This window comes from Leptonotus elevatus, chromosome 3, assembly GCF_054856555.1.
Source record: "Leptonotus elevatus isolate MCC_2025b chromosome 3, RoL_Lele_1.0, whole genome shotgun sequence".
Taxonomy (NCBI): domain Eukaryota; kingdom Metazoa; phylum Chordata; class Actinopteri; order Syngnathiformes; family Syngnathidae; genus Leptonotus; species Leptonotus elevatus.
This window is the reverse complement of record NC_141241.1, coordinates 5,396,075-5,422,041: the sequence shown is the minus strand read 5'-3', so window position 1 is coordinate 5,422,041 and position 25,967 is coordinate 5,396,075. Positions and strand designations below refer to the sequence as shown.

The 25,967-nt window shown below is 38.4% G+C and overlaps 1 protein-coding gene across 3 annotated transcripts in view; it reads right to left on the bottom strand.

The window, feature by feature from the left end:
* Positions 1-25,967, bottom strand: part of LOC147176729 (ephrin type-A receptor 6-like) — a 52,963-nt gene that overhangs the window by 14,364 nt on the left and 12,632 nt on the right. For all 3 annotated transcript variants that reach the window (XM_086071962.1, XM_086071961.1, XM_086071963.1), the window contains exons 3-8: positions 21,486-21,614; positions 20,775-20,924; positions 20,520-20,681; positions 20,199-20,427; positions 7,988-8,143; positions 5,302-5,643 (exon numbers count right to left, since the gene is read on the bottom strand). In XM_086071962.1, the coding sequence (XP_085928088.1) occupies positions 5,302-5,643; positions 7,988-8,143; positions 20,199-20,427; positions 20,520-20,681; positions 20,775-20,924; positions 21,486-21,614 (1,168 nt within the window). The remainder of the gene's footprint in view (positions 1-5,301; positions 5,644-7,987; positions 8,144-20,198; positions 20,428-20,519; positions 20,682-20,774; positions 20,925-21,485; positions 21,615-25,967) is intronic.

Here is a 25,967-nt window from a genome sequence, read left to right as displayed (position 1 = left end):
GCCACCTGCTGGCCGTTTTTGTAATAACTATGCTATGCTCTAGCATTAAAAAAAAAAAGTCTAAAAGTGTTTTTGTGACCATGGCAATATTTAAAATAGAACATTTTTATACGTTTTTATGAGAATTAAGCGGAAAAAAATGATATATTCATAATTTGAGGATAAATAGAAGAGTCATTTCCACACGGAGTATATAGACAGAGATAATAGTTGCAGTATATGGAAAGGACAGGAGGCGGAAAGGGAAGAAGAAGCGAATGAGAGCTGTGAAGATGTCCCATGGGGTTGGATCTCTACAGCGCCTGAGCATATAAATAGATGTCGGCCTTATTCCCAACGGAAGGTTGATGAAAACAGAAGCGAGCCCACCAGAGAAAAGCAAGAAAGCGATGAGCAAAAGCGAGAAAATCCCTCGAATAAGGACAACACATTACGCTGAGAAGGAAAAAAAAAAAAAAAAAAATACATGACCTCGTTAGTTGAAACTTTGGCCACATTTAACATGACATTACATTGCATATGTATGGCCTGGTTCCCACCTGGGATAAGCATGTGTCCTGGGGGCTCTGAACACAAGTGGACAGCTGCAGCGCAGGTGCGAATGCATGCAGGATACACTCGTAGCGAAATCAGGCCTCATGTTGAAAAATTTATTTTTGTATCTGTGTAATTCATTTGTCATTTAACTACTTATTAAAAATGTGTAATTTTCACATAATTTACATTGACATTTTCTTCATAAGCATTCAGCTTAGCATTAGGCTATTAGCATTCAGTTTCCAGCATTCCCACGCAATTTATGCAGAAATTGTATTTATTCTGCCTCTCGAAAGATTATAGAATTTTAATCCAATAATTCATATTTTTAATTGACATAAAGATTTGTTTAAACACATAAAGTGGGAATCTTTAAATGTCTCACGAATCGATTCGATTCCGATTTTTGGGTCTGCGATTCGATTCAGAATCGATTTTCGATTGAGAATGATTTTTGATTCAAAATGATTTGATTGACAATGATTTTTGCTGCAATCTATAGATGTGCAAGGAATCGTAATGATCTACTCCAGTCCGACTCGCTAATGCTAATTAGCGCGCTACTCGCTGCACTTTTATCACTCAAAAGAACGGCTCCACGCTGCAAAAAAAATACTTTTATTGGAATAACTTGGTCGTGACTTTTTCCTTCTACTCTCTAATGTGGCTCCAACTTAACAGTGTATTAGACCGCGTGGAACCACACTGCCCCTAAGTGGCCAAATCGGGTACAACACGAACAGCGCTCCAAATAAAAGCAAACACAGACAAAGGCAAAACAGTATGAAATAATTTAAATCAAATCGATTTTGGGACATTTAAAATCGATTCTGAATCGTACTAAAAGAGAATCGCGATTCTCCTGAGAATCGATTTTTTGGCACTCCCCGAGAAGGCATTATTATGCCGTCTCTGCGTGCCTTTTCGCAGTGCAGTGAAATTTGAGGGTTGAATATATCTTGAATAACGCTTTGCTGAGCAATAATGGAAGTATATTTAGAGCGAGCAGAGTGCTGTTCACCGTTGAATGCGTTCAAGCGATTGTCCTGCACTCTCTGCATGCGCATTTGCATTGAGAAGTGTTACCATCAACCTAATAAACCAAAAGGAAATCAAAAAGAAACTTTCAACCAGGTTTGAATCATAACAGTGTCTATATATGCAAATAGGCTTGTTGTTTCTTCCTGTGTTGCCTTCACTCAGCGCGTCCAGTTGGTGTGGCGGTAGAAAGTACAGCGTCTACATTTTTAGTATGCTGACCACATAGGAAAGCCAGATCAGACACATCACCCCTCTGGAATCAAAAACACTTGTCAAGCTGTCACTGTTCCATGTCTTTTGTTTCCGTCTGGATTCTTTCCAAACATGTCGAGTTTCACTCGACTCAACTCCCATAGTAATTGTCTCCATCTACAGGGGCGGGGCTAGACGATTAGTCATTATTGGGCAATCGAGACAAGGAATGGAATGGGAAGGACACAGATTTGGTCTGTGACATAACTTATGTCCAAAAAAGTTATATTTCAAGCCTAAACTGCAAACTGCAAACATTCCCTTACATTGAGATGCTATATGCATTATTTATTGAGCTAAGAGAAAATTAGTTGGCGAGAGATCCTGGAGGTTAAAGCTGATCTCTGTAACAATTTGCCCAAAAATATCTTTATCATAGCAGCCTTTTCATTTGACCATTTATGACTAGGGATGTAACAATAGAGGCAATATTGTGATATTAAAAGTGCCACAATATCGTCGTCGTCATGTCACGATATTAACTCATTCACTGCCATTGACGACTATAGACGTCAAAAGTTAATGTGAACTATTTCTATTAGCTTAACATTTTTTTCATTTCATAATTTTTTTTTTATGAAAACCTCAATTTGTGTGCGTGCGTGTAAGTGTGTACTCATTAATTCATCTAAAACCTATTAAAAATCCCATACCGCTCACCTAAACCGAATACTTCAGAATCCAGCTAGAGTCGTGAGGTTGTCAGGAGACCCGAGGAAGGATCAAAGAAAAGAAAGGAAAGTGAAATCCAGCACCGACCAGACATCACCCACTACCCATCGGGTTACCAACCAGAATTTAGAATTTTTAAAATTTTCAATTTACAAATGGCTCCAAACTACGCCTCGATTATTCAAATAGTTGTCGATTAATTTGATAAGAGATTACTTGCTGATTAATTTATTAATTTTGACAGCTCTAGCTGGGGATTTGCTTTTCAATCATGTAAAGCACTTTTAGTTGCATTTTTTTAAATGAAAACTGCTACATAAATATTGATTGATTGATTGATTGATTTCTTGAAACGGTTCCCTCCTCCCTTCGCTGTTCCCTTCAAATTTTGGCCCCCGCTGAAGATTTCTCGAGCTATCTGCTTTCATTCGAGCTTCCTGAAAAGGAGCCTCCTTCTCACCGGACGCACTTAATTCACAGGACGATGTCATCCTCTTCATTCTGCTGTCAGATTGAAATATCAATTACACTTGGACTCTCTCTCTCTCGTTTCTCACTTCCCTAACTTTCAATAATGGAATGAAACAATTTTCATCTGCTTTTTCCATTTCATTATGGCACCTGGCGAACAGGGTGACTCTCTATATAAAATCAAGTGGGAAAATACAGGGAGCGTATATACAGTATAAGGTCGGTATGCTAATAAAGAAAGCAGGTGGGCTGCTGTCTTACTACACATGCAAACTGTAGGCGGTGAGCGCAAAGGTGTCAATGCCTGAATGTGTGTGTGTGTGCGTGTGTGTGCGTGTGTGTGTATGTACAGTATGTCAATTGAGTAGAGGCAGTTTGACAAGTTAATCCTTTCTCGGCACCCTAATGGGAACATCCCCCCGGGCCGCTTCTCCTCTCCAGAGATTATTTTGCATCCCAACTTCCTCCTGTCAGTCTGGTGGCCTCAGGATGGTTTGCGACACACATGCCTGACATCTGGCTTCCATATGACGACAACCCAAAAGCAGAACATTTCAGTTTGGAAAAATACAAAACTCATGAATATGTTCCTTCATCTTACGAGGGCAAAATTCAGGACAATTGGAATTGTGTTCCCCTCAAAAATAAATGGATCATTAGTAAAGCTGATGAAAGTATGCAATAACAACTGAGATATTAAAGGTAAACTTTAACTCTCTATTTGCCTATTCCCGCAAACAAGAAAAAAATAAGTCTCACTTTGACTTTGAGACATATAAAAGTGCAATAGTAACATGTACTGTAAATGCAACCTTTATAATTTATTCATCAACTCTCCATCTTTTCCGCAGTTTATGCTGATCTATCAATTATTCAATCTATATTTGTCTCCACAGAATAGAGAGTTCAAATTTCCCGTGAACTTTGGGTTCCTAATTCGAGGCCAAGACAAGGCAGCAGTGAGGATTGCACACACGGCTGATGACCTCGGATCAGCGGGGATCTGCAAATGAAGACAAAGTTCGACGCCACGACGACCGAGCCGAGCGGCAAAATGGGCTTCACCTTTTGACATTATCAGCACAAAACAGAAAGAGAAACTCTGCTAACTAAAACATAAACCTCCAGAGACCAAGTGTGGCTCCACGACAAATACGTAAATGTCTGCCGGCATACATACAGTATGTCACAGAAAAAGATGTTAACATGAATATTCATGATTGTGATTTCTATGCTACCTAAAATGATGACCCAATTTTGCAGGCACATTTGTATTACACCCAATGTGGAATATTTTGTAATTGAGTGTGCAGTGCGCATTTTGGCAGTGATTGGATGGAGATTTGCACAACAAAAAATAAATAAATAATATATATATATATAAATTATATTGTTTCATTCCCTGCTAATTTGAAAAGTGTTTTTTTTTCTTTATCCCACCATGCCAATTTTTCTGGTATTTAAAAATAAACCACAATCACAAATTACTTACCATAATTTCTTTATCCCACTATGCCAATTTTTCTGATATTTAAAAATAAACAAAAATCACAAATTTATTACCATAATTATTTTTTTCCCACCATTCCAATTTTTCTGGTATTTAAAAATAAACTAAAATAAAAAAAGAATTACCATAATTTCTTTATCCCACCATGCCAATTTTTCAGATATTTAAAAATAAACTAAAATCACAAATTAATTACCATAATTTCTGGACAATAAGCCGCTACTTTTCCCCACACTTTGAACCCTACGTTTTTGTTTTGTCTTTAAACTGATGAGCTTTATGCCGCCATTAGATTTATTAATAGTCTCGCCACATCTGACTAATGAAATTACCAAACACGTCACAATGGACCAATGGAAGTGTCCGAGTCTGAGCTCATATTGAATTTTGATATCAGTCATTTATGTAATTCAGTGGGAGGCTTGGATGATGAAATCTTTTACCAGAACTGGCCACATGCAAAGAGTGAAGCCTGAAAGTGGCACAGTGATGGCATATGAGTAACGAGGTTTGTTTTGTCATTCCAGGTATGAAATTTAATTTCAGTTTGTGTTTTTGTCATTAAAAATTTAAATGACACTTTTTTTTGGACTACTATAGGATTAACTCATTAAAAATGTACTTGCAGCCTTTTAGAAATGAATGTTAATCATTTGAAACCAAATCATCATCATCAGACGCCTCGGCAATATTTCCATACAAAATGTATTATTCAATTCTCAAATAATGGTTCTCATCCAATTATATGGTACAAGCCTGAGCTGAACTTCCCAAAGACAATCAAACAAACTCCTCGCGTCGTCAAAAAAGACACTCACCTGCTTGGTGTGTATTGACGGTGACGTTAATCAGCGCACGTGCAGCCACACTGAGCCCAGATACGGCATTCACTGCCTCCACCAGGAAGGTGTAGTTGGCGGGTGTTGCGAAATCTAGTATGGCCACCGAGATCCCAGTCAGACCCAACGGCCGCGGGATGAATCTCAGGTCTGGCTCGCAAGGGTCGCACTGCATCCCGCCGCCGTCGCCATCGCAGCGCTGGCACAGGACATTGTAGGTGATGTCGCTGCGGCCACCTGTGTCACTTGGAGGCATCCACTGCAGGAAAAGGGCCGTGTCGTTGATTAATGACACCAGGTTCCTGGGTGCCGAGGGAGGCCCTGCCGGGAAAAAGAAAATATGTGCAGTAGTATTAAAATGTGTTTTAATGAGGGGTGTCAGGCGAATTTACAACAGATATAACGTGTGATATAACATGTGATTAATCGTGAGTTAACTATTGAAATCAAGCGACTAATTAAAATGAATTAATTAAATTAATTAACATTTTAAAAAGAATAATCGCCTGATGCAATTTTAAAAAAGAAAGAAAAAATTATTAAAAATTTTCAATCGTAATTAATCACATGACTTCAATAGTTAACTCACGATTAATTGAAATTTTTTTAATCTCTGTTCTAAATGTACAATAAAATTATATTCTTGTTAACATAAAAGTGGAAAAATGCTAAACAGACAGAAATGTGGCTTCATCTTTTAGTAGCCTAATTGATACAGTAATTTCATAATAATTCATAAAATTGAGTTAAAATTAACTCATTGACGGCTATAGACGTCAAAAATTCATTTGAACTATTTCTACTAGTTTAACATTTTTTTTCCACTTTTGTTAACTAGAGTATGAAAACCTAGAATTTTTTATTGTACATTTAGAACAAACATAACATTTGTGATTAATCATGGAGTTAACTATTGAAGTCATGCGGTTAATTACGATTAAAAATTTTAAACGCCTGGTGCCCCTAAGTTTTAATAATTTTTTCTTTCTTTTTTAAAATCGCATCAGGCGATTATTCTTTTTTAAATTTTAATTAATCGCTTGATTTCAATAGTTAACTCACGATTAATCGCATGTTATATCACACGTTATATCTGTTGTAAATGGACAATATTTTTTTTCTAGGTTTTCATACTCTTGTTAACAAAAATTGAGATTTTTTTTTAAAACTAATAGAAATAGTTTAAATGATTTTTGACGTCTATACCCATCAATGGCAGTCAATGAGTTAAAAAGATGTACTGTAAAAAAAATGGGTGTGATGTTGATTTGTGTTGATGTCATTTTTCTGCCACTAGTTGGCATAATTGCATTTGTAAGATGTTGGTGACAGCTCAGTGCATTTTTCTTTTGCCTTTCTCTTTTTCTTTTCCTGAAAACATCACATATAAGGCACATACAATAACTCCCAAAAGTGAATACACCCCTCCAATGTCTTTTCATGGGACAAAAAGTAAGAAATGACACAATGAAAAGTAGTCAGTGTACAGCTTATATGACAGCGTAAATGCCTTCCTGTTCCTTCTAAATAACCTCAAATACAGCCATCAATAGCTATAATCCTGGCAACAAAAGTGAGCACACCCTTCAGTGAAAATGTCCAAATTAGCACAGTTAATCACTTGGACTCAGTTTGCTCATGACAAGCAGGCTGATGGCATGGATTACTGCAACCATGTCCTGTGGTCTGATGAGACCAAGACAAACTAATATGGTTCAGATTCAAAGTGTTAATTTTGATATTGGGCAATTTCACTTAGGGGTGTACCTACTTTTGTTGCCAGGTTTTTAGCTATTCTTGGCTGCATTTTGAGCTATTTTGATGGAACAATAAATTTACAGCGTTATATCTATATATATATATATGTTTACATTGCATGTCAAGTGTCATTTCTTCAGTGCTGTCCTATGAAAGGATCTTATTAAATAGCTGCAGAAATGTGAAGGGTGAACTCACTTTTTTGGGAAACGCTGTCAAGAGACAGACAACCATTCACATTTGCATTCACACGGTCCACTGGAGCCAGATGACGGTGAACCACGACACTGTCAGTAAATACACTTACAACCTAAGCGGCAAAAACTGGAGCGACATCACCTTTCAAGAGGTGACCATAATGATGAAATGAGCTGCAATCCGCACTTTTTATTGAAACTCAAGACGACTTTGAATTTTTTTTTTTTTTTAAGTAGGAAGGTGTTTACAGGAACGGTGTGCCGAGGAGGTTCTGGTATCAATCTATTCACACTCTCAAAATAAAACAAAGGCCTTTGAGCATTCAGCAGTCTAATTTTAAACCGAGAAATGCATCTTACCCGGTGATGAAGTATCTTATTTGGCAAAAGTGAATACTACTAAAAGCAGCAAGTGCGCACTTAAGTGCCGTGTGTGGGTGAGCTGGTGGGTGGCGGTCAGAAGATTCAGTATTTATTTTTATTCCAGCACATTGCAGGAGCCAATTACAAAGATATTTACAAAAAAAAAAAATAATCAACTCATGCAGAGCTTATGATGAAGCCGCATATTTACATTGTTTGCAATTCTAGTGATGTAAAACATGGAAAGCACAAACATAAAGCAGGTGGAGGGATTATTGTAATGCGAAGGGCTGTTGCAAAAGAGACACAATGATTCACTCTTTTGCAGCTACTTAAACTGTACCTACTTGTACAGGCCACGGTAGACGGGTCCTTGTTAGCCCTGTAGAAGCCTTTTTCACAGTGACACATGGTGGCGGCCTGGTCGTGGCTGGAGCTATGCAGAGGACACTGGGAGCATTTCATGTTCCCGGCATACGGCTTGAAGAAGCCAGGCATACATGCTGGGAAATAGGAGAAGCAGAAGAGAACATCAGTCAGAATTTTTTTTTTTTTCCTTTATCACATGAATTAAAAAAAAAAAACATACTGTAATCAGTTTTTAAAAGTTATTTTTTAACAAGAACTACACATGGCTCAGGTTAAAGTCTTCTGGGCGGCACGGTGGCTGACTGGTTAGCACGACCGCCTCCCAGTGCAAAGGTTGTGAGATCAAGTCCGGGCTTCGGCCTTCCTGGGTGGAGTTTGCATGTTCTCCCCCGTGCTTGCGTGGGTTTTCTCCGGGTACTCCGGTTTCCTCCCACATTCCAAAAAACATGCATGGCAGGTGAATTGGACACTCCAAATTGTCCATAGGTGTGATTGTGAGTATGGTTGTTTGTCTCTGTGTGCCCTGCGATTGGCTGGCAACCAGTTCAGGGTGTACCCCGCCTACTGCCCGAAGCCGGCTGGGATAGGCTCCAGCAACCCCCGCGACCCTTGTGAGGACGAGCGGTACAGAAAATGGATGGATGGATGGATATTTCGCATGTGGATTAGTCAAGTGAGAGTTTTTATGATTTTGTATTTATATAGGATCGCATGGAATTGAAATAAAACTATTTTAAGTGTTGACTTTCAGCATAGGTTGCACAAAAATATGGCAAAACCTACTTTCTAATACTTGAGATGATAAACAGAATCCCAATCATCTTTATTGGACAAGTATGTAAAAACACCAGTTAAGCGTAACACGTCGTGTGTCAAAACATGTTGGAGGCAGTGTGTTACGTACACTGCGGTATAGCAGTTTGCAGATGTATACAAAAAAATTGGGGTACTCAACATAAAACTGCGGTAAACCCCAAAGGGCAAATGCCATATTACATATTGCCAACAACATCACAATACAATGCGTCGTGTATCCCGATCCTTCAAGGCGATATGTATTTTTGCTAGGGGTGTGAATTGCCTAGTACCTGGCGATTCGATTCACCATTCGATTCAATACCGATTAATCCCGATACAAATCTATAAATTGATTATTGCGTTTTTTTAAACTCAAATTTAGAAAATACAAATCAGTAAATTTGTACATGTACACTGTAAGATTTTATGAAAATGCATTTATTTATGTGAAAATTCAGGCTTATAACTGAGCCACTGCATTCAAAATAAAAATATTAAGGCTTAATGTTCCATTAATATAACATTCTTCCATGCTTAATGTGTGAATCCTAACCCTACGTAAGACGTTTTGTTGAATATTTCCATAAAAAATGGATGTTTAAAAATCGATTCGGCCGCATATTGAATTGCGTGCTGTAATGTCGCGATATATTGCCGAATCGATTTTTACATCATTTACCTTATTTCACATACGGTACACTTTTATGAAAACGGTCCCAAATTATATTTTTATCATGCTGGTGTTCTTCTTCCATTTTACCGTCAAATATGTGCACATTGCACAGCAACAAGCAGCTTTCAGAGACACGCCAGGAACTTTATGAATGGACTTGCAACATCAATTCTTGTGTTATTGTTAACAATATAAACCCGTATCCATTTTTTTTAGCACACACTTTAGTGTGTTGTGGCAAAATTCTAAAAAAAAAGTTCACTCAGCTAATTAAAAAAAAAATAGAAAAAATGTGCACTAAAGCCTAAAAAAATCCAGTTAAAATTCAGTTTACTTTGTGAGCTTGTGTGGGAAAATGTACAGGTAAGTGATATCCGCAGTGTTTGTGGCGCATGCTGAAAAAATTCCTGACTTTCTGGTAAGCGCGGAGTGAGAGTTTGGACACTCGCATAAGGTTTGCACAGGCAAAACACATCCAGTTAAAAAGGTAATATGGCTCTTAACTTTTGGCAAATTCCCTTGACAACCTTTCTTTTTTTCTTTTAACAACCCAGCAAACTGAGCAGGAGATTGACAATGTTTAGCTGCAGGAAGCCCAAAGTTTTTGTTGACAACTTCTTTTGGAACGTGTTATAATGGAATGTATAAAAGGCCTGCCGTATGCTCCGCAGGCTAAACCTTGAATATCTGATGTAAGATTCAGAGCAGTCCATCTGAATATTGCAAGGATATTTTACGCTGAGCCACAAATATCCATCCCATGATGCCGATGTTTTCTACACACAGCGTAGAACAAACCCGGTCAGAAATACTGGAATGACTGTGAATATTCTCTCTGGGAAAAAAAAAAAGTGATTGACAGTCACCAGTTTATTTATCGGTGGTATTGGCTTATTTCATAGGTAGAAACTCAAACGCTGCATAAATAATAGTGTAGACCCTCACATTTCAAAACATTTCGTATTCTAATTTATGTTTTCATGCACATTAAAAAGCTATTAGCATAATAATAACCTGACATTAAGACCTTTTTTACTCAAAATATATCCACATATTTATTATGGGTCATTCTCAGACACATTTTCCCTCGGTTGTCTATTATTTTTTTTCCATTTCCTCCACCAGCCCTCCTTTTCCTATCACATCATTTTTCTCGGCCACAATTTCCACCTTTTTTGATATTTTCCTAACGTGTTCCTCTCCTTTGCTTCCATCAGAAGACAGGAAAAAAACAACAACATTGTGGATTAATTCCTTATCTTATCTTGGCAGACAAATGGACCACTAATATTGCAGGCACGGTTAATTTAGTCAGAAAATGATGGTACATAAACTGTAGGTTATATAATTATGCATCTAAAAAAAAAAAAAACACACAATGAAAAACATACAAATGAATTCATGAATAATTATTTCATCATTAGAATATTATTCAACAAGAGTGTCGTAGAGTGTAAGTTTCCCTTTTCCAATGATCAGAATCAGCCTACAGCAAATCACAATTAGTTACATGTATTAATGCAATATTGCATCATCTCACTTAACTAGAAATGAATACATGGATTCATCCGTCGATGATTTTCTTGATGCTGGAAAGATGTGATCATATTTTGGTTGCACCTTAAGGCACTTACTTGTGACTTGATTTGCTAATAATGAATCGTAATTAACATCCAATAAACATCCATCCATCCATTTTCCACACCACTTATTATTTTTAGGGTCGCGGGGAGCCGGAGCCATCCTATGCTGACTTTGGACAAAAGAGTGGCTGGTCGCCAGTCAACCTCAGGCCAAATATTGAGACTGACAAGCACAAAATCACACTCATATTCACACCGTCACTGAGTGGGAACTGAACCCGCACCGCCTGTCAGGCGAGTGAACCGCCACACCACCAGTGACGCCTGCTAGATATGGAGAGGCGCTAAGTAAGCCGATAACTTCATGCTTCTTATTGAAAACTGATGCCTTTCTTTTTTGTACTGCGTATGCACACACACACATACAGAGGTGGGCATTCCATCAATATTGACGGACGGTCCGTCAATCCATTCATCACGGGCACACATTTCTTTGACGAATGACGGGAAACTTCGAAAAATTGACGGACAAAGTATCGACGGGAGAGTGTTTGTTCGTCGATGTAATCTTCAATAAATTGGGCAATCCGTCGTTAACGGACGGCCCATTTTGCTGACGGATTGACAGAACATTGATGGATGCCCACTTTGAATGACTGAAACATGAACCATCCGTTCATAGTAAACTAACACGCGTGTACTGTACACCTAACTAGGGATGCACGATAATGCTATTTTCAACCGATATCGATAAACCAATCATTTAGAAAGGACCGATGTCCATAACCGATAAGTAACTCGATAATTGTGTGCAAAATTTACTTGAATACAAATATACTTTTGAGTCCTACTATAACGCTAACATAGACGAATACACGTAAACGTTGTGTAAAGCACCATGAGCAGAACTTTATTGATATCTCATTTCGAGTTTGCCAAAACAAAACAAGTCATGTTTTAAAAATTCAACAGCAAAAAAAGATCAGGTTTATTTGCAGGATGTTAAAGTGGTTGATAATTGCCGGTAATTATCGGCCACCGGTATTATCGTGCATCCCCTACCCCTAACCATGAAGTCCGCAAAAGAACTATCGTGTCCATTTTATTCATCGAATATTTACCTACTACGTCATGCAACAAAAGATCGACAAGTCCCAGGGGTGTCAAATATACGGCCTGTGGGCCTGATTAGGCCCGCAAAGGGGTTTAATCCAGCCCGTAAAACGATTCTGGAAAGTAAAAAAATAATTGTAATGTCAGACCAATTAATCAGCCGGCCACAATCAAAACATATAAATTCCCAATTTCACAAGCGGTCCTCAGATGAGCAATGCAACTTCGTCCTGGATGTCATTCTTTTACACACAACCTGACGTGATGTTTGTTTAAAAAATAAAATCATAGACCGGCATAATAAACGTGTTAAATATGACACAAATTCAATTACTTGGAGCACAAATACACATGACAAGGATTAACGTCCTTATGACTTCATTAACTTGCGTCACACAATGCATTCTGGGAACACTATATATGCAAAACAGGTCGATTGAACACATATAGACAAAGTGTTGCACTCGTGTTATTTTTTGGGAACAATACGATTGCAGTTGAGCTCCGTGATTTAGGGCTGGCCCGCAAAATAGCGAAAATCAATATTTAATTGTTTTTAAGTTATATACCATTTTTTTTACCAATCCGGCCCACTTGGTAATATATTTTCCTCCATGCGCCCCTTGAGTTTATTCCCAATATCGGTCCGATAGTTATCGCGCATTCCAAATCAAAGGGCAAATGTGAGACCGCAAAAGTAAATGTACAAAACAACGTGTAAATGATTTGAAGCATCTGCATCTGTGCTGAGACAAGTCTTCAAAATCACGCCCCCCCCCGCGCACACTCCTAATGGGAAAAGCTATTTTGTAATGTCGACCAGTCGCTGACCATTCAACCATATTCATTTGCATGTTACATCCGGCCTACGTTGAGGTTGTGCCAAAGGCAAGAAACAGATTTGAGTTTGCGGCTGTTTGTTGCACTCTGCGAGAAGCTACGAAGATCACCTTCAGAAAGCAATTTCAATCCAATTTGTTCACTATCACTTCGAAGGCATTTTATAAGCCAGGGCATTCTTATTCATGAAAGGCACAATTTTCCCCCAAAAAATAAATAAATAAATAAATAAATGTATTCACAATGCAAACCAATAGTAGCCTCGTAAATAAATAAATACATGCAAATTTGCTTAAGAGGCTAGAAACTTCTTTAATGGAGGTGAGACCATAATGTGCCCCCTAAATATAATTTAGATTGACTAACTTGCTGTTGCTCTGTCAATCTGTGAACGAGCTTACAGTTCCAAATGAACCGATAACAAAACGACGAGACGTGTTTTCATTTGGAGTCAATGCACAAATTATGCAGTGACAAAAGGGGGGGCAGCTCATAACCGGATTTTGGACACCCCTGCGGTCTAAACGGTCTCATCAAGTCACTTATGGTGCAATCATAACATTGTTTACTGTGAAATTGTGGTCGAAAAAGGTCACGCATGAAAACGGACGAGACTTTTATGGACAGTGACAAAACGCGCTGATTAAACGAGATCACCTGCCTCGGGGCTCATCGTGCGCATTTGCACGAACGTAAACGACACACTTGATAAGAGTTTGTTTGTTTGGACGTCAAGAGCTGGAAGTTTTCTCTTGGCTTTTGCTTGTCAGAAACAGATGGCGCCAGAAAGTGTGTTTACGCTGGTCTCCCAGCTTTGATATGCAGATGGGGAGTTCACAGAGAATGAGTGATGCTCCGGTCTGGGGAGGATGGCGTTCCGGGTCGGAGTAAACACGGCGCTTTAATGGACAATGGCTCAGATACAACTAGAAGAATGTATTGATTTCCTCATGGCTCATCCAACCTAATCGATCGGCGCGCCTCGAGGCGCAAGAGGCGAGCAGATCTGCGAAATAAGTGAGGTAAGCTGACGCTTACGTCGGTTTGATTGCGGAACGTTGGTAATCGGCGTTAGCGTTCATCTCAGCGGTGCGTCAATGACGGACGTCCGCCGAAAAATTGACCAACTAAGAATTGCCGGAAAGGGGTTTTCATCCGTCAATGTAAATCAATTTGGCAATCCGTCAATGGCCGCTTCGAATGGCAACATTGACAAATATGACGGATTGATGATTACAATGAGTTTCGATTTGAAATATTGACGGCTTGACAATGACGGAAGGTTGTCCCGACTGGTGATGATTGCCAAATGACGGACGCTCAAAATTCATTGACACCTTTTGGTGATAGGTGAATTTCCCTTAAGTCGAGGTTCCCTCCCCAATCCTACCTCAACATTTCAAAACACTTGTTACACTTAATAAATGTAACTTTAAAGGATAGACCGATAATCGGCCGATTAGCGGTGCCGATGTCGGGCATTTTGATGAATATCGTTATCGGCCTTTTTAAAAAAAAATCTGACGGCCGATAAAAGGTAAATCTAAAACCATTTTAATCTCAGGGTACTATTTATTGAAATTTTCCGTTAACTTTATAAGCGATGCTGCTGACTTTGGGAACCTTCTGAACATTTTGTTTTTGTTCGACATTAAAACAAAGTAATGCGTCTAACTAAGGTGTCTAGTCGGTGCTGGATTTCACTTTCCTTTGTTTTCTTTGGTCCTTCCTCAGGTCTCCTGACGGCGGTGTTCGGTTTAGGTGAACGGTATGGGATTTTTTTTAATAGGTTTTTGGTGAACTAACGAATACACACACTCTCGCACGCACGCATGCACGCACATACACGAACAAAAAAGAAAAAAAGAAAAAAGAGAGCAATGATGATGACATTACCGAATGAACAATACTGAGCTCTTTAGAAAAAAGAAAGAAAGAAAAGAAGAAAGAAAAAAAAGTAAGAAAAAAAACAAAACAAAGTAATGCGAAAGTTTCAAATGTCATGTATTTTTAAATTTTAGGAAAAATATTTATTGTATTAAACTATAGAGAGCTATGGATTTAAATGTTTAAGTTTCTATTTAACATTTTATTAGAAATTTAAAAGGATTGTCTATTTTTGAAGATTAAAAAAAAAAACTTCTACATTTTGAAGTCTTAAAAATTGTTCGATAAACATGCTTTAATTAAGACATTACAAAGTGGAGATTGGCATTTATATTTTAATTTTTTTTGACTGAATGAATATAAGCTCCAAATATCGGTTATCAGCCTTCTTGACTACTAATAATCAACATTGGTATCGGCGCTGCAAAAAAAAAAATATCGTTCCATCTCTAGTAACTTAAAGCATGCTAAATATAGAATAATTGTTTTCTTTTTAATCAAAAAAAAATCAAAATCAAAAATTGGTCACAAATGAAAATCTGCGATACAGTAAATTCGCAATAACTGAACCGTGAAGTAAGGAGAAAACACTGCACTACCTTTGGACTAAAATATACTCTATTTCACTGGCATGAGTATTGTAAAACTTATGCTGAAGATGATGCTTCAAAAAAAAAAAGAAGGAAAAAAGCCTCATTTGTAATCATTACTGTGCAAAAAAACAGAGAGGCTCCCGAGGCTCGACAATAAGAAGAAGCATGGCAGAGACTGATATCGTCTGTTGGAAATGAAATGTGAGCTGTTAGCCGCAGAACATGACATTGAAAAGGCCGCAGCCGGAATATGCGGATGTGAAAACGCGTAATCGCTTAGCACGCTTGTGGGTTTTTTTGCTCTTATTTGCATCTATATTGGGATTCAAGTCATGTTCCAAAAGACATCTCTATTAGCTTCCCCTGTCGTTCAGGGTCTCCTCTGGAATCTGATGATACGATATGAAAGGATATGGAACAAATAGCATTAATACTATGATGTTGCCTTATCTAGGTCATGATATAACCAGCCTATCTTTGAGTAATCCTCTAGCGGCTGCCGCTGAATGAAAGGAATAGAATAATCAGGCACTCGACAGAGATGTCAAAACAGTCTGGCGGGGTGCTATCGGGTTGGAAAGCGGGGTTTGATAAGGGCTGATACCTTTGTTTGGGCTGATGGGAGGGAGAGACGGACATGTTGGAGAGAAGCTGTGCTCATATTAGGGAGCGCTGGGGTTTTCCCTATTCTCTCGCTCTCTCTCTCTCTCTCTCTCTCTCTCTCTCCCCGGCTCTCACTCGTTCCCCATGCTGCCTCTCAGACAGCTTTGATCACAGCTCCCTTTGAAGCAGTGTTCCAAAATGAAAACGAGGAGAAAGCAGAAGTCATCGCAAGTTCACGCCTAAACTTCCTGCAACTACTTGCAAAGTGCACTGCTTTTTTTTCTTCTTCTTCTTCTTCTTCTTCTTTTTGCCGCAGAAGTTAACCAAGTCCAATGACAATTTTTTAATTTCAACGAAATCACTCGTTAAAAGGCAACGCGATAGGATTACAATTGATTACATTTTCTAATAGAAATTATTCTTATTAGAATGAGGGCATTGATGTAAAAATTGTGTTGTGACAATTATAAGCCAAAAAATAATAGTTAACACACACGCACACAGATAGAGCCAAATACAAGCACTGTATCAATTCCCTTCATAACAAGCAGGGGTTTGGCAGATATACAGTAATTAGTAAATGTTTTTCAAAACAAGAAGCTTAAAATATTTAATTGCAATTAATCCACAGTTATATCGCTTTTTTTTTTTTTATCGCTTCAAAATGTTTTTTAACTCTAATAGTAAGATGTGAGTGGAAAAATATGTTTATCTTATGCCAGTGCTTCTTAATTATTTTCTGTTATGGGAAAAAATATATATTTTGCGTTGACTACAAATAGTATCGTCTGTCTATGAAATTGTTATAAATACATATCTGTATAACATTATGTCCGTATTCATATTTAACTTGCAAGAAATAATAAATGTATTAACTTTCATGTTTTTAGTCTTTCTGTGGCCTTCTTTTTATCCCTGTTAAATATTTTTAAATTTTTACATTATTCCTGAGTGCTGTGTGTGTGGATGCTTGGTGAGATCACCACTGCCACCTACGGTATTGGATGTGCAATTTAAAAAAAAAAAAAAAATAAAAAAATACATGTTACTTGGTGTCACCCCTGACCCTGCCCACCCCACTATTGTTGAAGGACTACCTTATGCAATTATAAATATTATTGCAACATTTCAAAATCGAGGCCAACAAGGAACATCAGCTCATTCACTCCCAGCCATTTTCACTGAAGCAACCCCCTTCGCTCCCGGCTGTTTTACTGGATTTTGACGGATTTTTGCAAGGTCCACAGAATATTGTCTTCTATTGCTATAAAAACATAGAACCGACCAAAAGAAAGATTAGAGTCTCTCCTTTCATCACGAAAAAAAAAACATTTTTCTATCTGTTTCCGTTTTGCAGCAATTAGCATTAGAATATAGCTGAATTAATTTCATCATTATTCACAGATCTGTTTAGAACTGTGGGTAAATTAGCTTTTTTCAACATGGCCCGGGTTGATCTCTTTTGCTCTGCTGCCACCTGCTAGCCGTTTTTGTAATAACTAACATTGCTTAAACCGTTCTCCGCAATTGAGAGGATGCATCAAAGCCTTCTGTATGCTCTAGCATAAAAAACAAAATTAATAATAATTTAAAAAAACATATAAATATGTCTTTGGGACACTTAAAAGATTTAAATTAGAAAATATGTATATGTTTTTTAATAAATGCATTGTTAGGCTAATAGCATTATTGCGCAAGTTTTTCAATTTGCTGTCACAATATAAATTAAAAAAAAAATACTAACATGCTTGCTGAAAAGTGTTTTTTTCCCCCCAGTCATTCATGTCATGATAATCTGCCAAGGTTGAATCGAGGCAACTGGACTCTTTTGTTTTCTTGCTTTCTAAAAACAGTCAAAAATGACATTTATGCTCCTGGGCTAACAACATGTACTGCAACTTTGCAAGGGCCAGGTGATTTGACGCCACAAGAATTACTGTCCTGTTCACTCAAGTGGCTGTCAAGATTCGCTTGACTCTGGTGCAACTCCGGTACAAAAGAGAATGTCAAACTACTGTCAGCAGGGGGCACCCAAAAGGGAGGATAAATGTAGGGCACGGTCTCTCGTCTCATCAGTGATCACTTGTGACGGGCCTCTGCGGTGTTTAACCGCACTTTAAAGTGTCATAAATATACAGAGAATAAATGGGAACGATACGTACAAACACAGTAGCTTGTCCTACATACGAGCTGCGCTAATGACCGTTGGCTCTTTGTAATAACTGCGGTTACTGCATTGCCACTGGGTTTGCATCTGAATTTCAACCGGGCCTGCTGAGACTCTTCTTTCAGTCTGTAAAATAAATGACAGTATGCGCACCTCAACTGTAAGCATGCCGGGCATCTTAATTTACCGCACGCCTTCATTACTACAGTATGCATGAGCCTTATAAATGAAAAAGAGGGTTGGGGGACTTCCAGAAAGGACAAGACGCAAGCTAAATTAGCAGTGGAACTAACAAATGAAGGCAATTAGCCAGCTAGCCCCTCACTCTGTCTGCACTAATTGAGAAACCAGGCCAGCAACTATCCAGAGCAAACCCAACAGCTGTGGTAAACTTTTCGTCGGACTCTCGGGGCACATTAAGTAATGCTGATACAACTAATTAGACTTCCATATCCCAAAAAGCCTTTTACAGAAACCTTGTGGTATTTATCAGCGTTCTCCGGTCTCATAACAATAGTTCACGGATGCGGGTGCTCCAACAGCACGGCATTTATTGTTGTAAAAATGGACAAATAAACACCTTGATGTGACAAGTGGAGACGTCCTTACGGAGCAAGTCGCGATTTAAAAATGTCAGACAATGTGCTACTTTTGACATACTGCCACATTTTGGCTTCTAAAGATAAAATAATGGTCATGAGTAACCATGCAAATGAAGGGGAGAATAGGGTAATGAACAGAGAATCAAAATAAAAGGACAGGGAAGAGAATGAAGCAAAAAGTAAATCAAGAGGGGGGGAAAAAGCGATTATGATGGGAGGTGGAATGGGGAGCCTGAGAAGATCCTTTGGGACAGACAGTTTATTTAAGTCGATCTCAGCCAGGAACCAGAAGACCGGTGAGGTCTCTTAATGTGATGGAAGGTTATTGCGCTTATGTTTTTTTTTTGTTTTTTTTTCTCCACCAACAAAATCATCGTAACAATTCTAATTTAGCTAGTCAGATGAATTCTGGATCATGTTTAAGAATTGAATAAAGCAAAATTAAGATTGCTAATTTAGCATGGAATAAATCGGAATTGCTAATTGCTAGCTTCCTATTTGTTGTATTTGCTTTATTCACCTATTTGCTTAACGCTTTCATCAGATTTAAATTGGGCCTAATCCATCTCAAATGAAAAACAATTTGTTGATAAGAAAATAAGAACCTCTACAGTGGTCTCTTTAAGTAGTTCTTTTGCAGTGTACACACATTAATTTGAACAATTTACCCACTTCCTGATCAGTTAAAAAAAAAAATCCGATTTGACTATCTTGATGATCTCGTGGTGGGGGATGTGTTAAGATTGATCTTTCCTTTTCTAATCTTCTTGAAAAATGCCCAGAGGTGACAATCACAAAAGTTAAAGATGTTCAATATTTGCTATTGTACATCCCTCTTCATGTGTGTGGTAAACATTGAGTTTAGCTTGAGCCAAGAATTCCCCGATTGTGCTGTTAAACAGAACGAGAGCAAATTAAGAAGCAATTTGATACTTACATTGTTGCCTGAAACAATTGGAAAAAAACGTTCTCACCACATAAAAAAAAAATTAAAAAAAAATGACGAAAGGAGTTTGCCCCGACAATGTAATTACCACGGCAGCTAAAGGTTAGCATAGCATCTATTTTCTCTGCTTTTTTTGCGCCACTCTTAATGACCTGTGGCACTATGCTGCCTCTCACAGGTCATTCTTGGTTCTACGCCAGGCATCGGGGTTATCGTGTGGGGTTATACATTTTAAAAAAAAACTGTCTATTTGTTGTATGTATACATGGCAGACCAGGAGTTTTTACAGTTATTTTGCCACTCAAATGAATGTTCCTAAGCATTTTTAAGAAAATATACATTGCAGGACTCCAGACAGACAAAAATGCAAGAACAAGTTCTTACTCTGACAGTAGCCATCCATTTCCTCGTGGCCAATGCTACATACACATTGACCCAGTGGCACCAACCAGTCTCCATCAGCGCCGCAGTACAATTTGGGCGTGTCTTTCTCTTCTGCGTTTTCCACGCAGGCGCCCTTAACCTCCACCAGCGAGGAAGAGTCCCTATGCGGTACGGTGTCGGGAAACACGGCCAAATTGCGCCGAGTCGACGGGCAGCGTTTGAAGAACACCTGAAGCCAAACCGTTAAATAGGGTATAGGTCAGTCGGGCCATGCGAGATAAATAAAAGGAGACGTTTCATAGCTCAATGCTTTCTACTGACCTTGGCGGAAACAAGAGCAATACAAGCGCCAACATCCTGGAAGGCCAAGTAGAATCCCCGCTGTGTCAATGGCCCCACCTCCCTGATTTCAGTGTTGAGACGGAGAACCCGATCGCCAAGATCTGTCTGAGTAAAACTCTCATCTGCCGCAATGGTATCAACCTTGAAGTAATCGTAAAACATTTAATAGAACAAACAGGCGCTTTTTCTTTTTTTTATTAATTTTTTTAACACAAGATTTTTGGGGATTCTAACCTTGGCATAGTCAGTAGGCCGAAAACGTGTCGCTGAAGCCAACGGTTCGTTGGTCTGTAGGTAGAAGAGGTTGAAGGTTTCTTTGCAGGTGCCAGACACCCAAGGAATCGAGTTGCAGTCTCTCAGAGTGAAACGAAGCTCCACGTATACCTGCCAGGAAAAAACGCAAATATGGATTCGCTGAAATCGCCCCAAGATGATTGATCACTTTTAAACTTAAGATTTCTAGTAAACGAATCAAAAAAAAAAATATTGGAGGTGTGCGAAATGATTCATTTGTCATATCTTTAAATGCTTAGGTTTGTAAAAATGTGTTATACGGCTAAGATTCAGTCAAGCTGGGCTGTACTCCATTAGTGAAGACTTCCTGTGCCATGAATGATTTAAAATTATGTTTATTGATGAACCTGTATACGTTGGCATAGGCTTGCATAATCTCTTTTCTGATAGATGACTTGGAAGGCGGCCTTCCCTTGCTTGGAGTTTATATTTTCAATGTCCTCCCACAGCATTTATGAATTTCTAAGCGACACAATTACAGTACGCGTATGAATGTATGTATGAGTGTATGAAATGGTAATATGACACTTTTTTGCGACACACCCAAGCTAACGTTGCTTCTCTGATTCGTTTCGCAGACCACCAACCTAAACCGTACGCTCTGATAAGACGAACAGCGAGGATATATTAATAGTGTAAAGCAGCCCAGACCCTCTGCGCTGCTTGTCGCTGGATCCATCCAGATCGAAGCCAGTTGTTTTGGTTCAGCTCCATTACATGGCAAACTTGGAAGGTGTGAATTGGCCTGTTTTGTTCATCCATCTCGGTGATTGCATCCCACTGCAAAAAAAAAAAAAGAGAAGAAAAATAGAAATACGTGGATGGGGATGAGGGGCTTCAACTATGCAGAGAACAAAAAAAAAAGATATCAAAAGAGCATCACTTTTTTTTTTTTGTAAGAAAGGAGTCATCAAGCCTGCAAACCAGACTCATCGCTGGAGCAGCGAATGAGTTTGGTCACAGCAAGCGCATTTCTGAGACGAAGCAAACCCGATCAAGTCGACGGTGGGAAAAAACGCCAATCGGTGGAGAGCGGGCGCTGGGCATGACGTTAGAAACGTGACTTGTGGGCATGTCCTACATATTTTGACCTAATGGACTTTCCGTAGTTAGTGAACAAATATTTTCCCAGTCTTATTATTACAGCCAAACATGGTGGCATTTTCACCGTAGAGGTAGAAAATAACGTGAAAACACCGTGGAGAAATCAATCAAGTTAGGCGGCCTTAGCAGGTGGCGACTTAAGATGGCTGCAGGTGACTTCACTTCTCGCGCTTTTGGCACACGTTATCTACAATAGGCTTTTTAATGACACTATGTTTCTGGTCATTTAACTGAGTTTAATGCTAAATAAAAAATTTAAAAAAATAGTCTGCAGCACGCCATTTTGAATTTTCTGAAGAGTGAGAATATGTCACAGAAAATAAACAAATTTGATTGCGCGGTTCGTTTTCAACCAGGTCGAAACCGTATGAATGGACGAACAATGCCGCTTATTTGCTGTTGGGAGAAGTGACGCCACAGGCGGCCATCTTACGTTGCCACTCACTAAGGCCACCAAACTTGAATGCGGCATTTTCACGTTATTTTTCTGCCTCAATGTCAAAAATGCCAACGTGTATGAAATGTTCAACTCATGTACCTCCCTCTTGTCATTTCCGTCGAAATGTTAAAACAAAATTTTGGGTCAGTTTGACCAATGTTTTCAAGACGTTGCATCAGCCAGATCTTATTTGTCTGCTCTACTTCGACAGTGTGTATTCATGAAACCAAATGTTTATTGATGAAATGTCTCTCCGCTCAGGTATGTTGCACCGTAGACACTTTTTTTTTATTTATTTTTTTATGTGTGTGTGTGTGTGTGTGTGTGTGTGTGTGTGGTGGGGTTCACACAATCACGGTGTTCTAAACAATGCAAGTAGGATTGTATGGCATGTAGTTCTTTCCTGTTCTGGCTTTCTTTTCCTTCTTTTCTTGGAATCCTCTTGTTTTTATTCAAATCTGACAGTTTTTGCATTTGTTGGTGCTCTTGTCTGTTTAGATTAATCATTCCGGACCTCTGTGAAATGCGCTGTCATCAGTTGTGTCACGGGAAATGGGCCCCAATTTAATGAATTGGTCTCCAGAATTATTATTTATTTACTAAGAATAATGTATTATTGTTAATCAATATGCACTTTTGTGGCGTATTAAGGAATGATTCTGTCAGGCAAATGGTATAAAAAGTCAAAACTGATGAAAAGACACAGATGGGCAGTAAGCAGGTATGTGAAGCTAGTAGCTACTCGCTACTAGTGTCTCTGGAGTCCAACAGCCTCTCAATGCCGTCAACTAATACTCACACAGACACATACTGGAAATGGGCTCATCATTGAAATTCTTATATTTTATTCACTCATTTGTTTTTTTTGCTGAGATGACACTTTAACGTCTTGAAGGTTACAATGTTGTGACTAAAATAATCCAGGGGGGGGGGGGGTATCTCACTTGTAAAGCGGCAGGATCAATTGAGATCTGCGCCCGGAATTGATGTTTTCTTCACCGGATCAGATTTACATGCCAGCCAGCCGCGTCTCCTGATCCTAATCTTGCAATCTTGCAACGTGTCACGTGATAAATATGACAAAGTGTTGTGATATTTCGCTCAACTGCAGAGAAATTTGCCCGTGAAGAGTTTAACGTGGAAGACACTGATTGCGGTAAGTAAAAAAAAAAAAAACGACAACATTTTGTCTACTATTACTTTTTCCTGATTTTTTTCCTAAGCCACATTTGAGATTCTTAGCTATAAATTATTAGTAGCTTTAAAGACTTCGCTGATGTATACAATTAAATTGCAAGTTATTCACATTGATGCAACGTGCATATAGGGTTTGAATAAAAGCAAATTTCTCATCACCAAGTACTGCTGGCTTTCCAGATGTGTTTAGTGAATTGAATGACATTCTAATTGTGGTAACTGTGACATAAAGATTATTTAAAAAGCGGCTTCAAGTTTTTTTTACATCATCGCTGCAGGGGTTGAATCAAATCAGCTGCTTGTCTCGCTAACCGTTAAATAGCTTCCCCTTTTCTCACCATGCAAGCTTTTTACACCTTGAGGGTCTTATCTGTCTGTTTTACAGCCTAGAAGTGATGAAGAGATGAAAATAGTCAGATTGACTGGCAGTTGTCTCTGCGCACTTCACTGCTTTGTCAATGGAAATAAGTGACCTACTTTTTTTTTTTTAAAGAAAAACCAGATTAAATTTCAGAATGACTTTATACCATTTATTTGGTCTTGTTATTGGAAGGCTTGAGTCATATGTATTTCATAAACCAAAAGAGGTCGATCAAATCAAAATAACTATTAGTAAATGTTGCTAATTAGTCACTACACTACTGTTTCTCTAGGAAAAAAAAAGAGTCACTCAGATAGGATGTCAGACACTTTGCATAAGTTCAGCATTAAGTAATGCGAGTTCCATTATGCTCTCAAAGTGAAAATGACTATGATTTGTTATTGTATGTTCTTCGGCGTTCCAAAATGCACCCTTGGGATGTGACATAGTTCAAAAAGGAAGGGAAAAAACAATTCTGACACCTCGTCTGAAAGATGGGCTGCATCAGATATGCACCGACTAATCACGGAGCCTATTAACCGTTCGACACACACACCCGCACACGCGCACGTATACACATCAAATCCAATACGACTAACAACTTTTTTTTTTTTTTTTACAAAAATAATTGTTGTTTTCTTTCGGTGTTATTAATTTGACATTTTTATTACATTCATAATCAGCAGTGGAGTACAATAATAAAGTATCATAATGCATTTACAAAAATGCGCCTCCATCAGTTTTAACAGCTTTATTTTTTGTCAACGTGTTCATGAATCTATAATTCAGCCACTTTCCCAAAGATGACATTTTTTTGTTTCAATTTAGCGGCCTGCTTTTGTGAAGCAGTCAGAATGGCTTGAACGCGAGTTAGCAAGGTTTTTGCCAACGGTTCGGCGACACAAAATGAAAAATGGCCACCCGATTTGTTAGCACTCCATGAAGTGGAATTAGTTCCATTAAGACAAGGCTGTTCCAGAAGATTGCTTTCTGACGCGTTAATGCTCTCTCTCAAATGTGGCCTCAAATTCATGGCGCTCTTCTGAGACTTCTTTGTGGCGTCGGGAAGAAATTAAGTCCGATCATTGTACAAACATTCAAATTCTGTAAACTTCCAACAAACTGTGGTAAGATCCAGCTTGCGAAAGGGATCTTTGACAACTCAGCTCAAACAACAAAGAGTTTCTTCCTGGCAAGAAACTGAATGAGATGGAGCTTTAAAGTCACACACACTCGTAATATTTTGGATGATGGAATTGAGCACGAGCAATAAAGTGACATATTCAATTTTTAGAACAGTTTTTAAATAAGGACAAATATCAGTGTCTAAAGAAGGCCTAATAAATGAGACTAATAAATAAGATTACTATTATCAATATTATTATCGTTGATTATCCTCGCAATAATATCATGGCAGGAAAGGCATAAAAAGTGAAGTTTGACAGATTATGAATCATAAACCTAATTATGCAAAAAACGTGATTAAGATATTAGACATTTAATTGATAGAGAGGTTATGTATGACTTTACTATTCATATTCAGTTTAACACACACACACACACACACAGTGGTTATATCAATAACAACCGTAGAGCAAGTCAACCTGGCAAAGAGCAGTGAGATTTAAATGACAACAGCCCAATTTGTCATCGTCTCCCCACAGGCGGGAGCGAGAGAAACATTATGAAAATAACGTTAAATCTCTGCAGTTGTGATGAATTATTGATTTGATGTGAATCTGCGTGGTGACGTTCTGTGTTATTGTTCAACCAATTACAGCCAACGTTAGCCGCCAAACCTCCCGAGTTGCTTTTTTTGAGAGACGTTCTTCTCCAAAGGCTACAGCAGTTGGCCACAAACTTTTTTTCTGTATGTTGTTTCTACATATTGGCTTTGCTGCAAAGGATTTAATATTTATAATATATATATAAATATTTTTTTTTAAATAAAAGCCAAGCGCACAAAATGTTCAGCTATCATTACATGCCTTAAATTAGACCTGACATTTTTAGAAGAATTACTGCTGCTCTG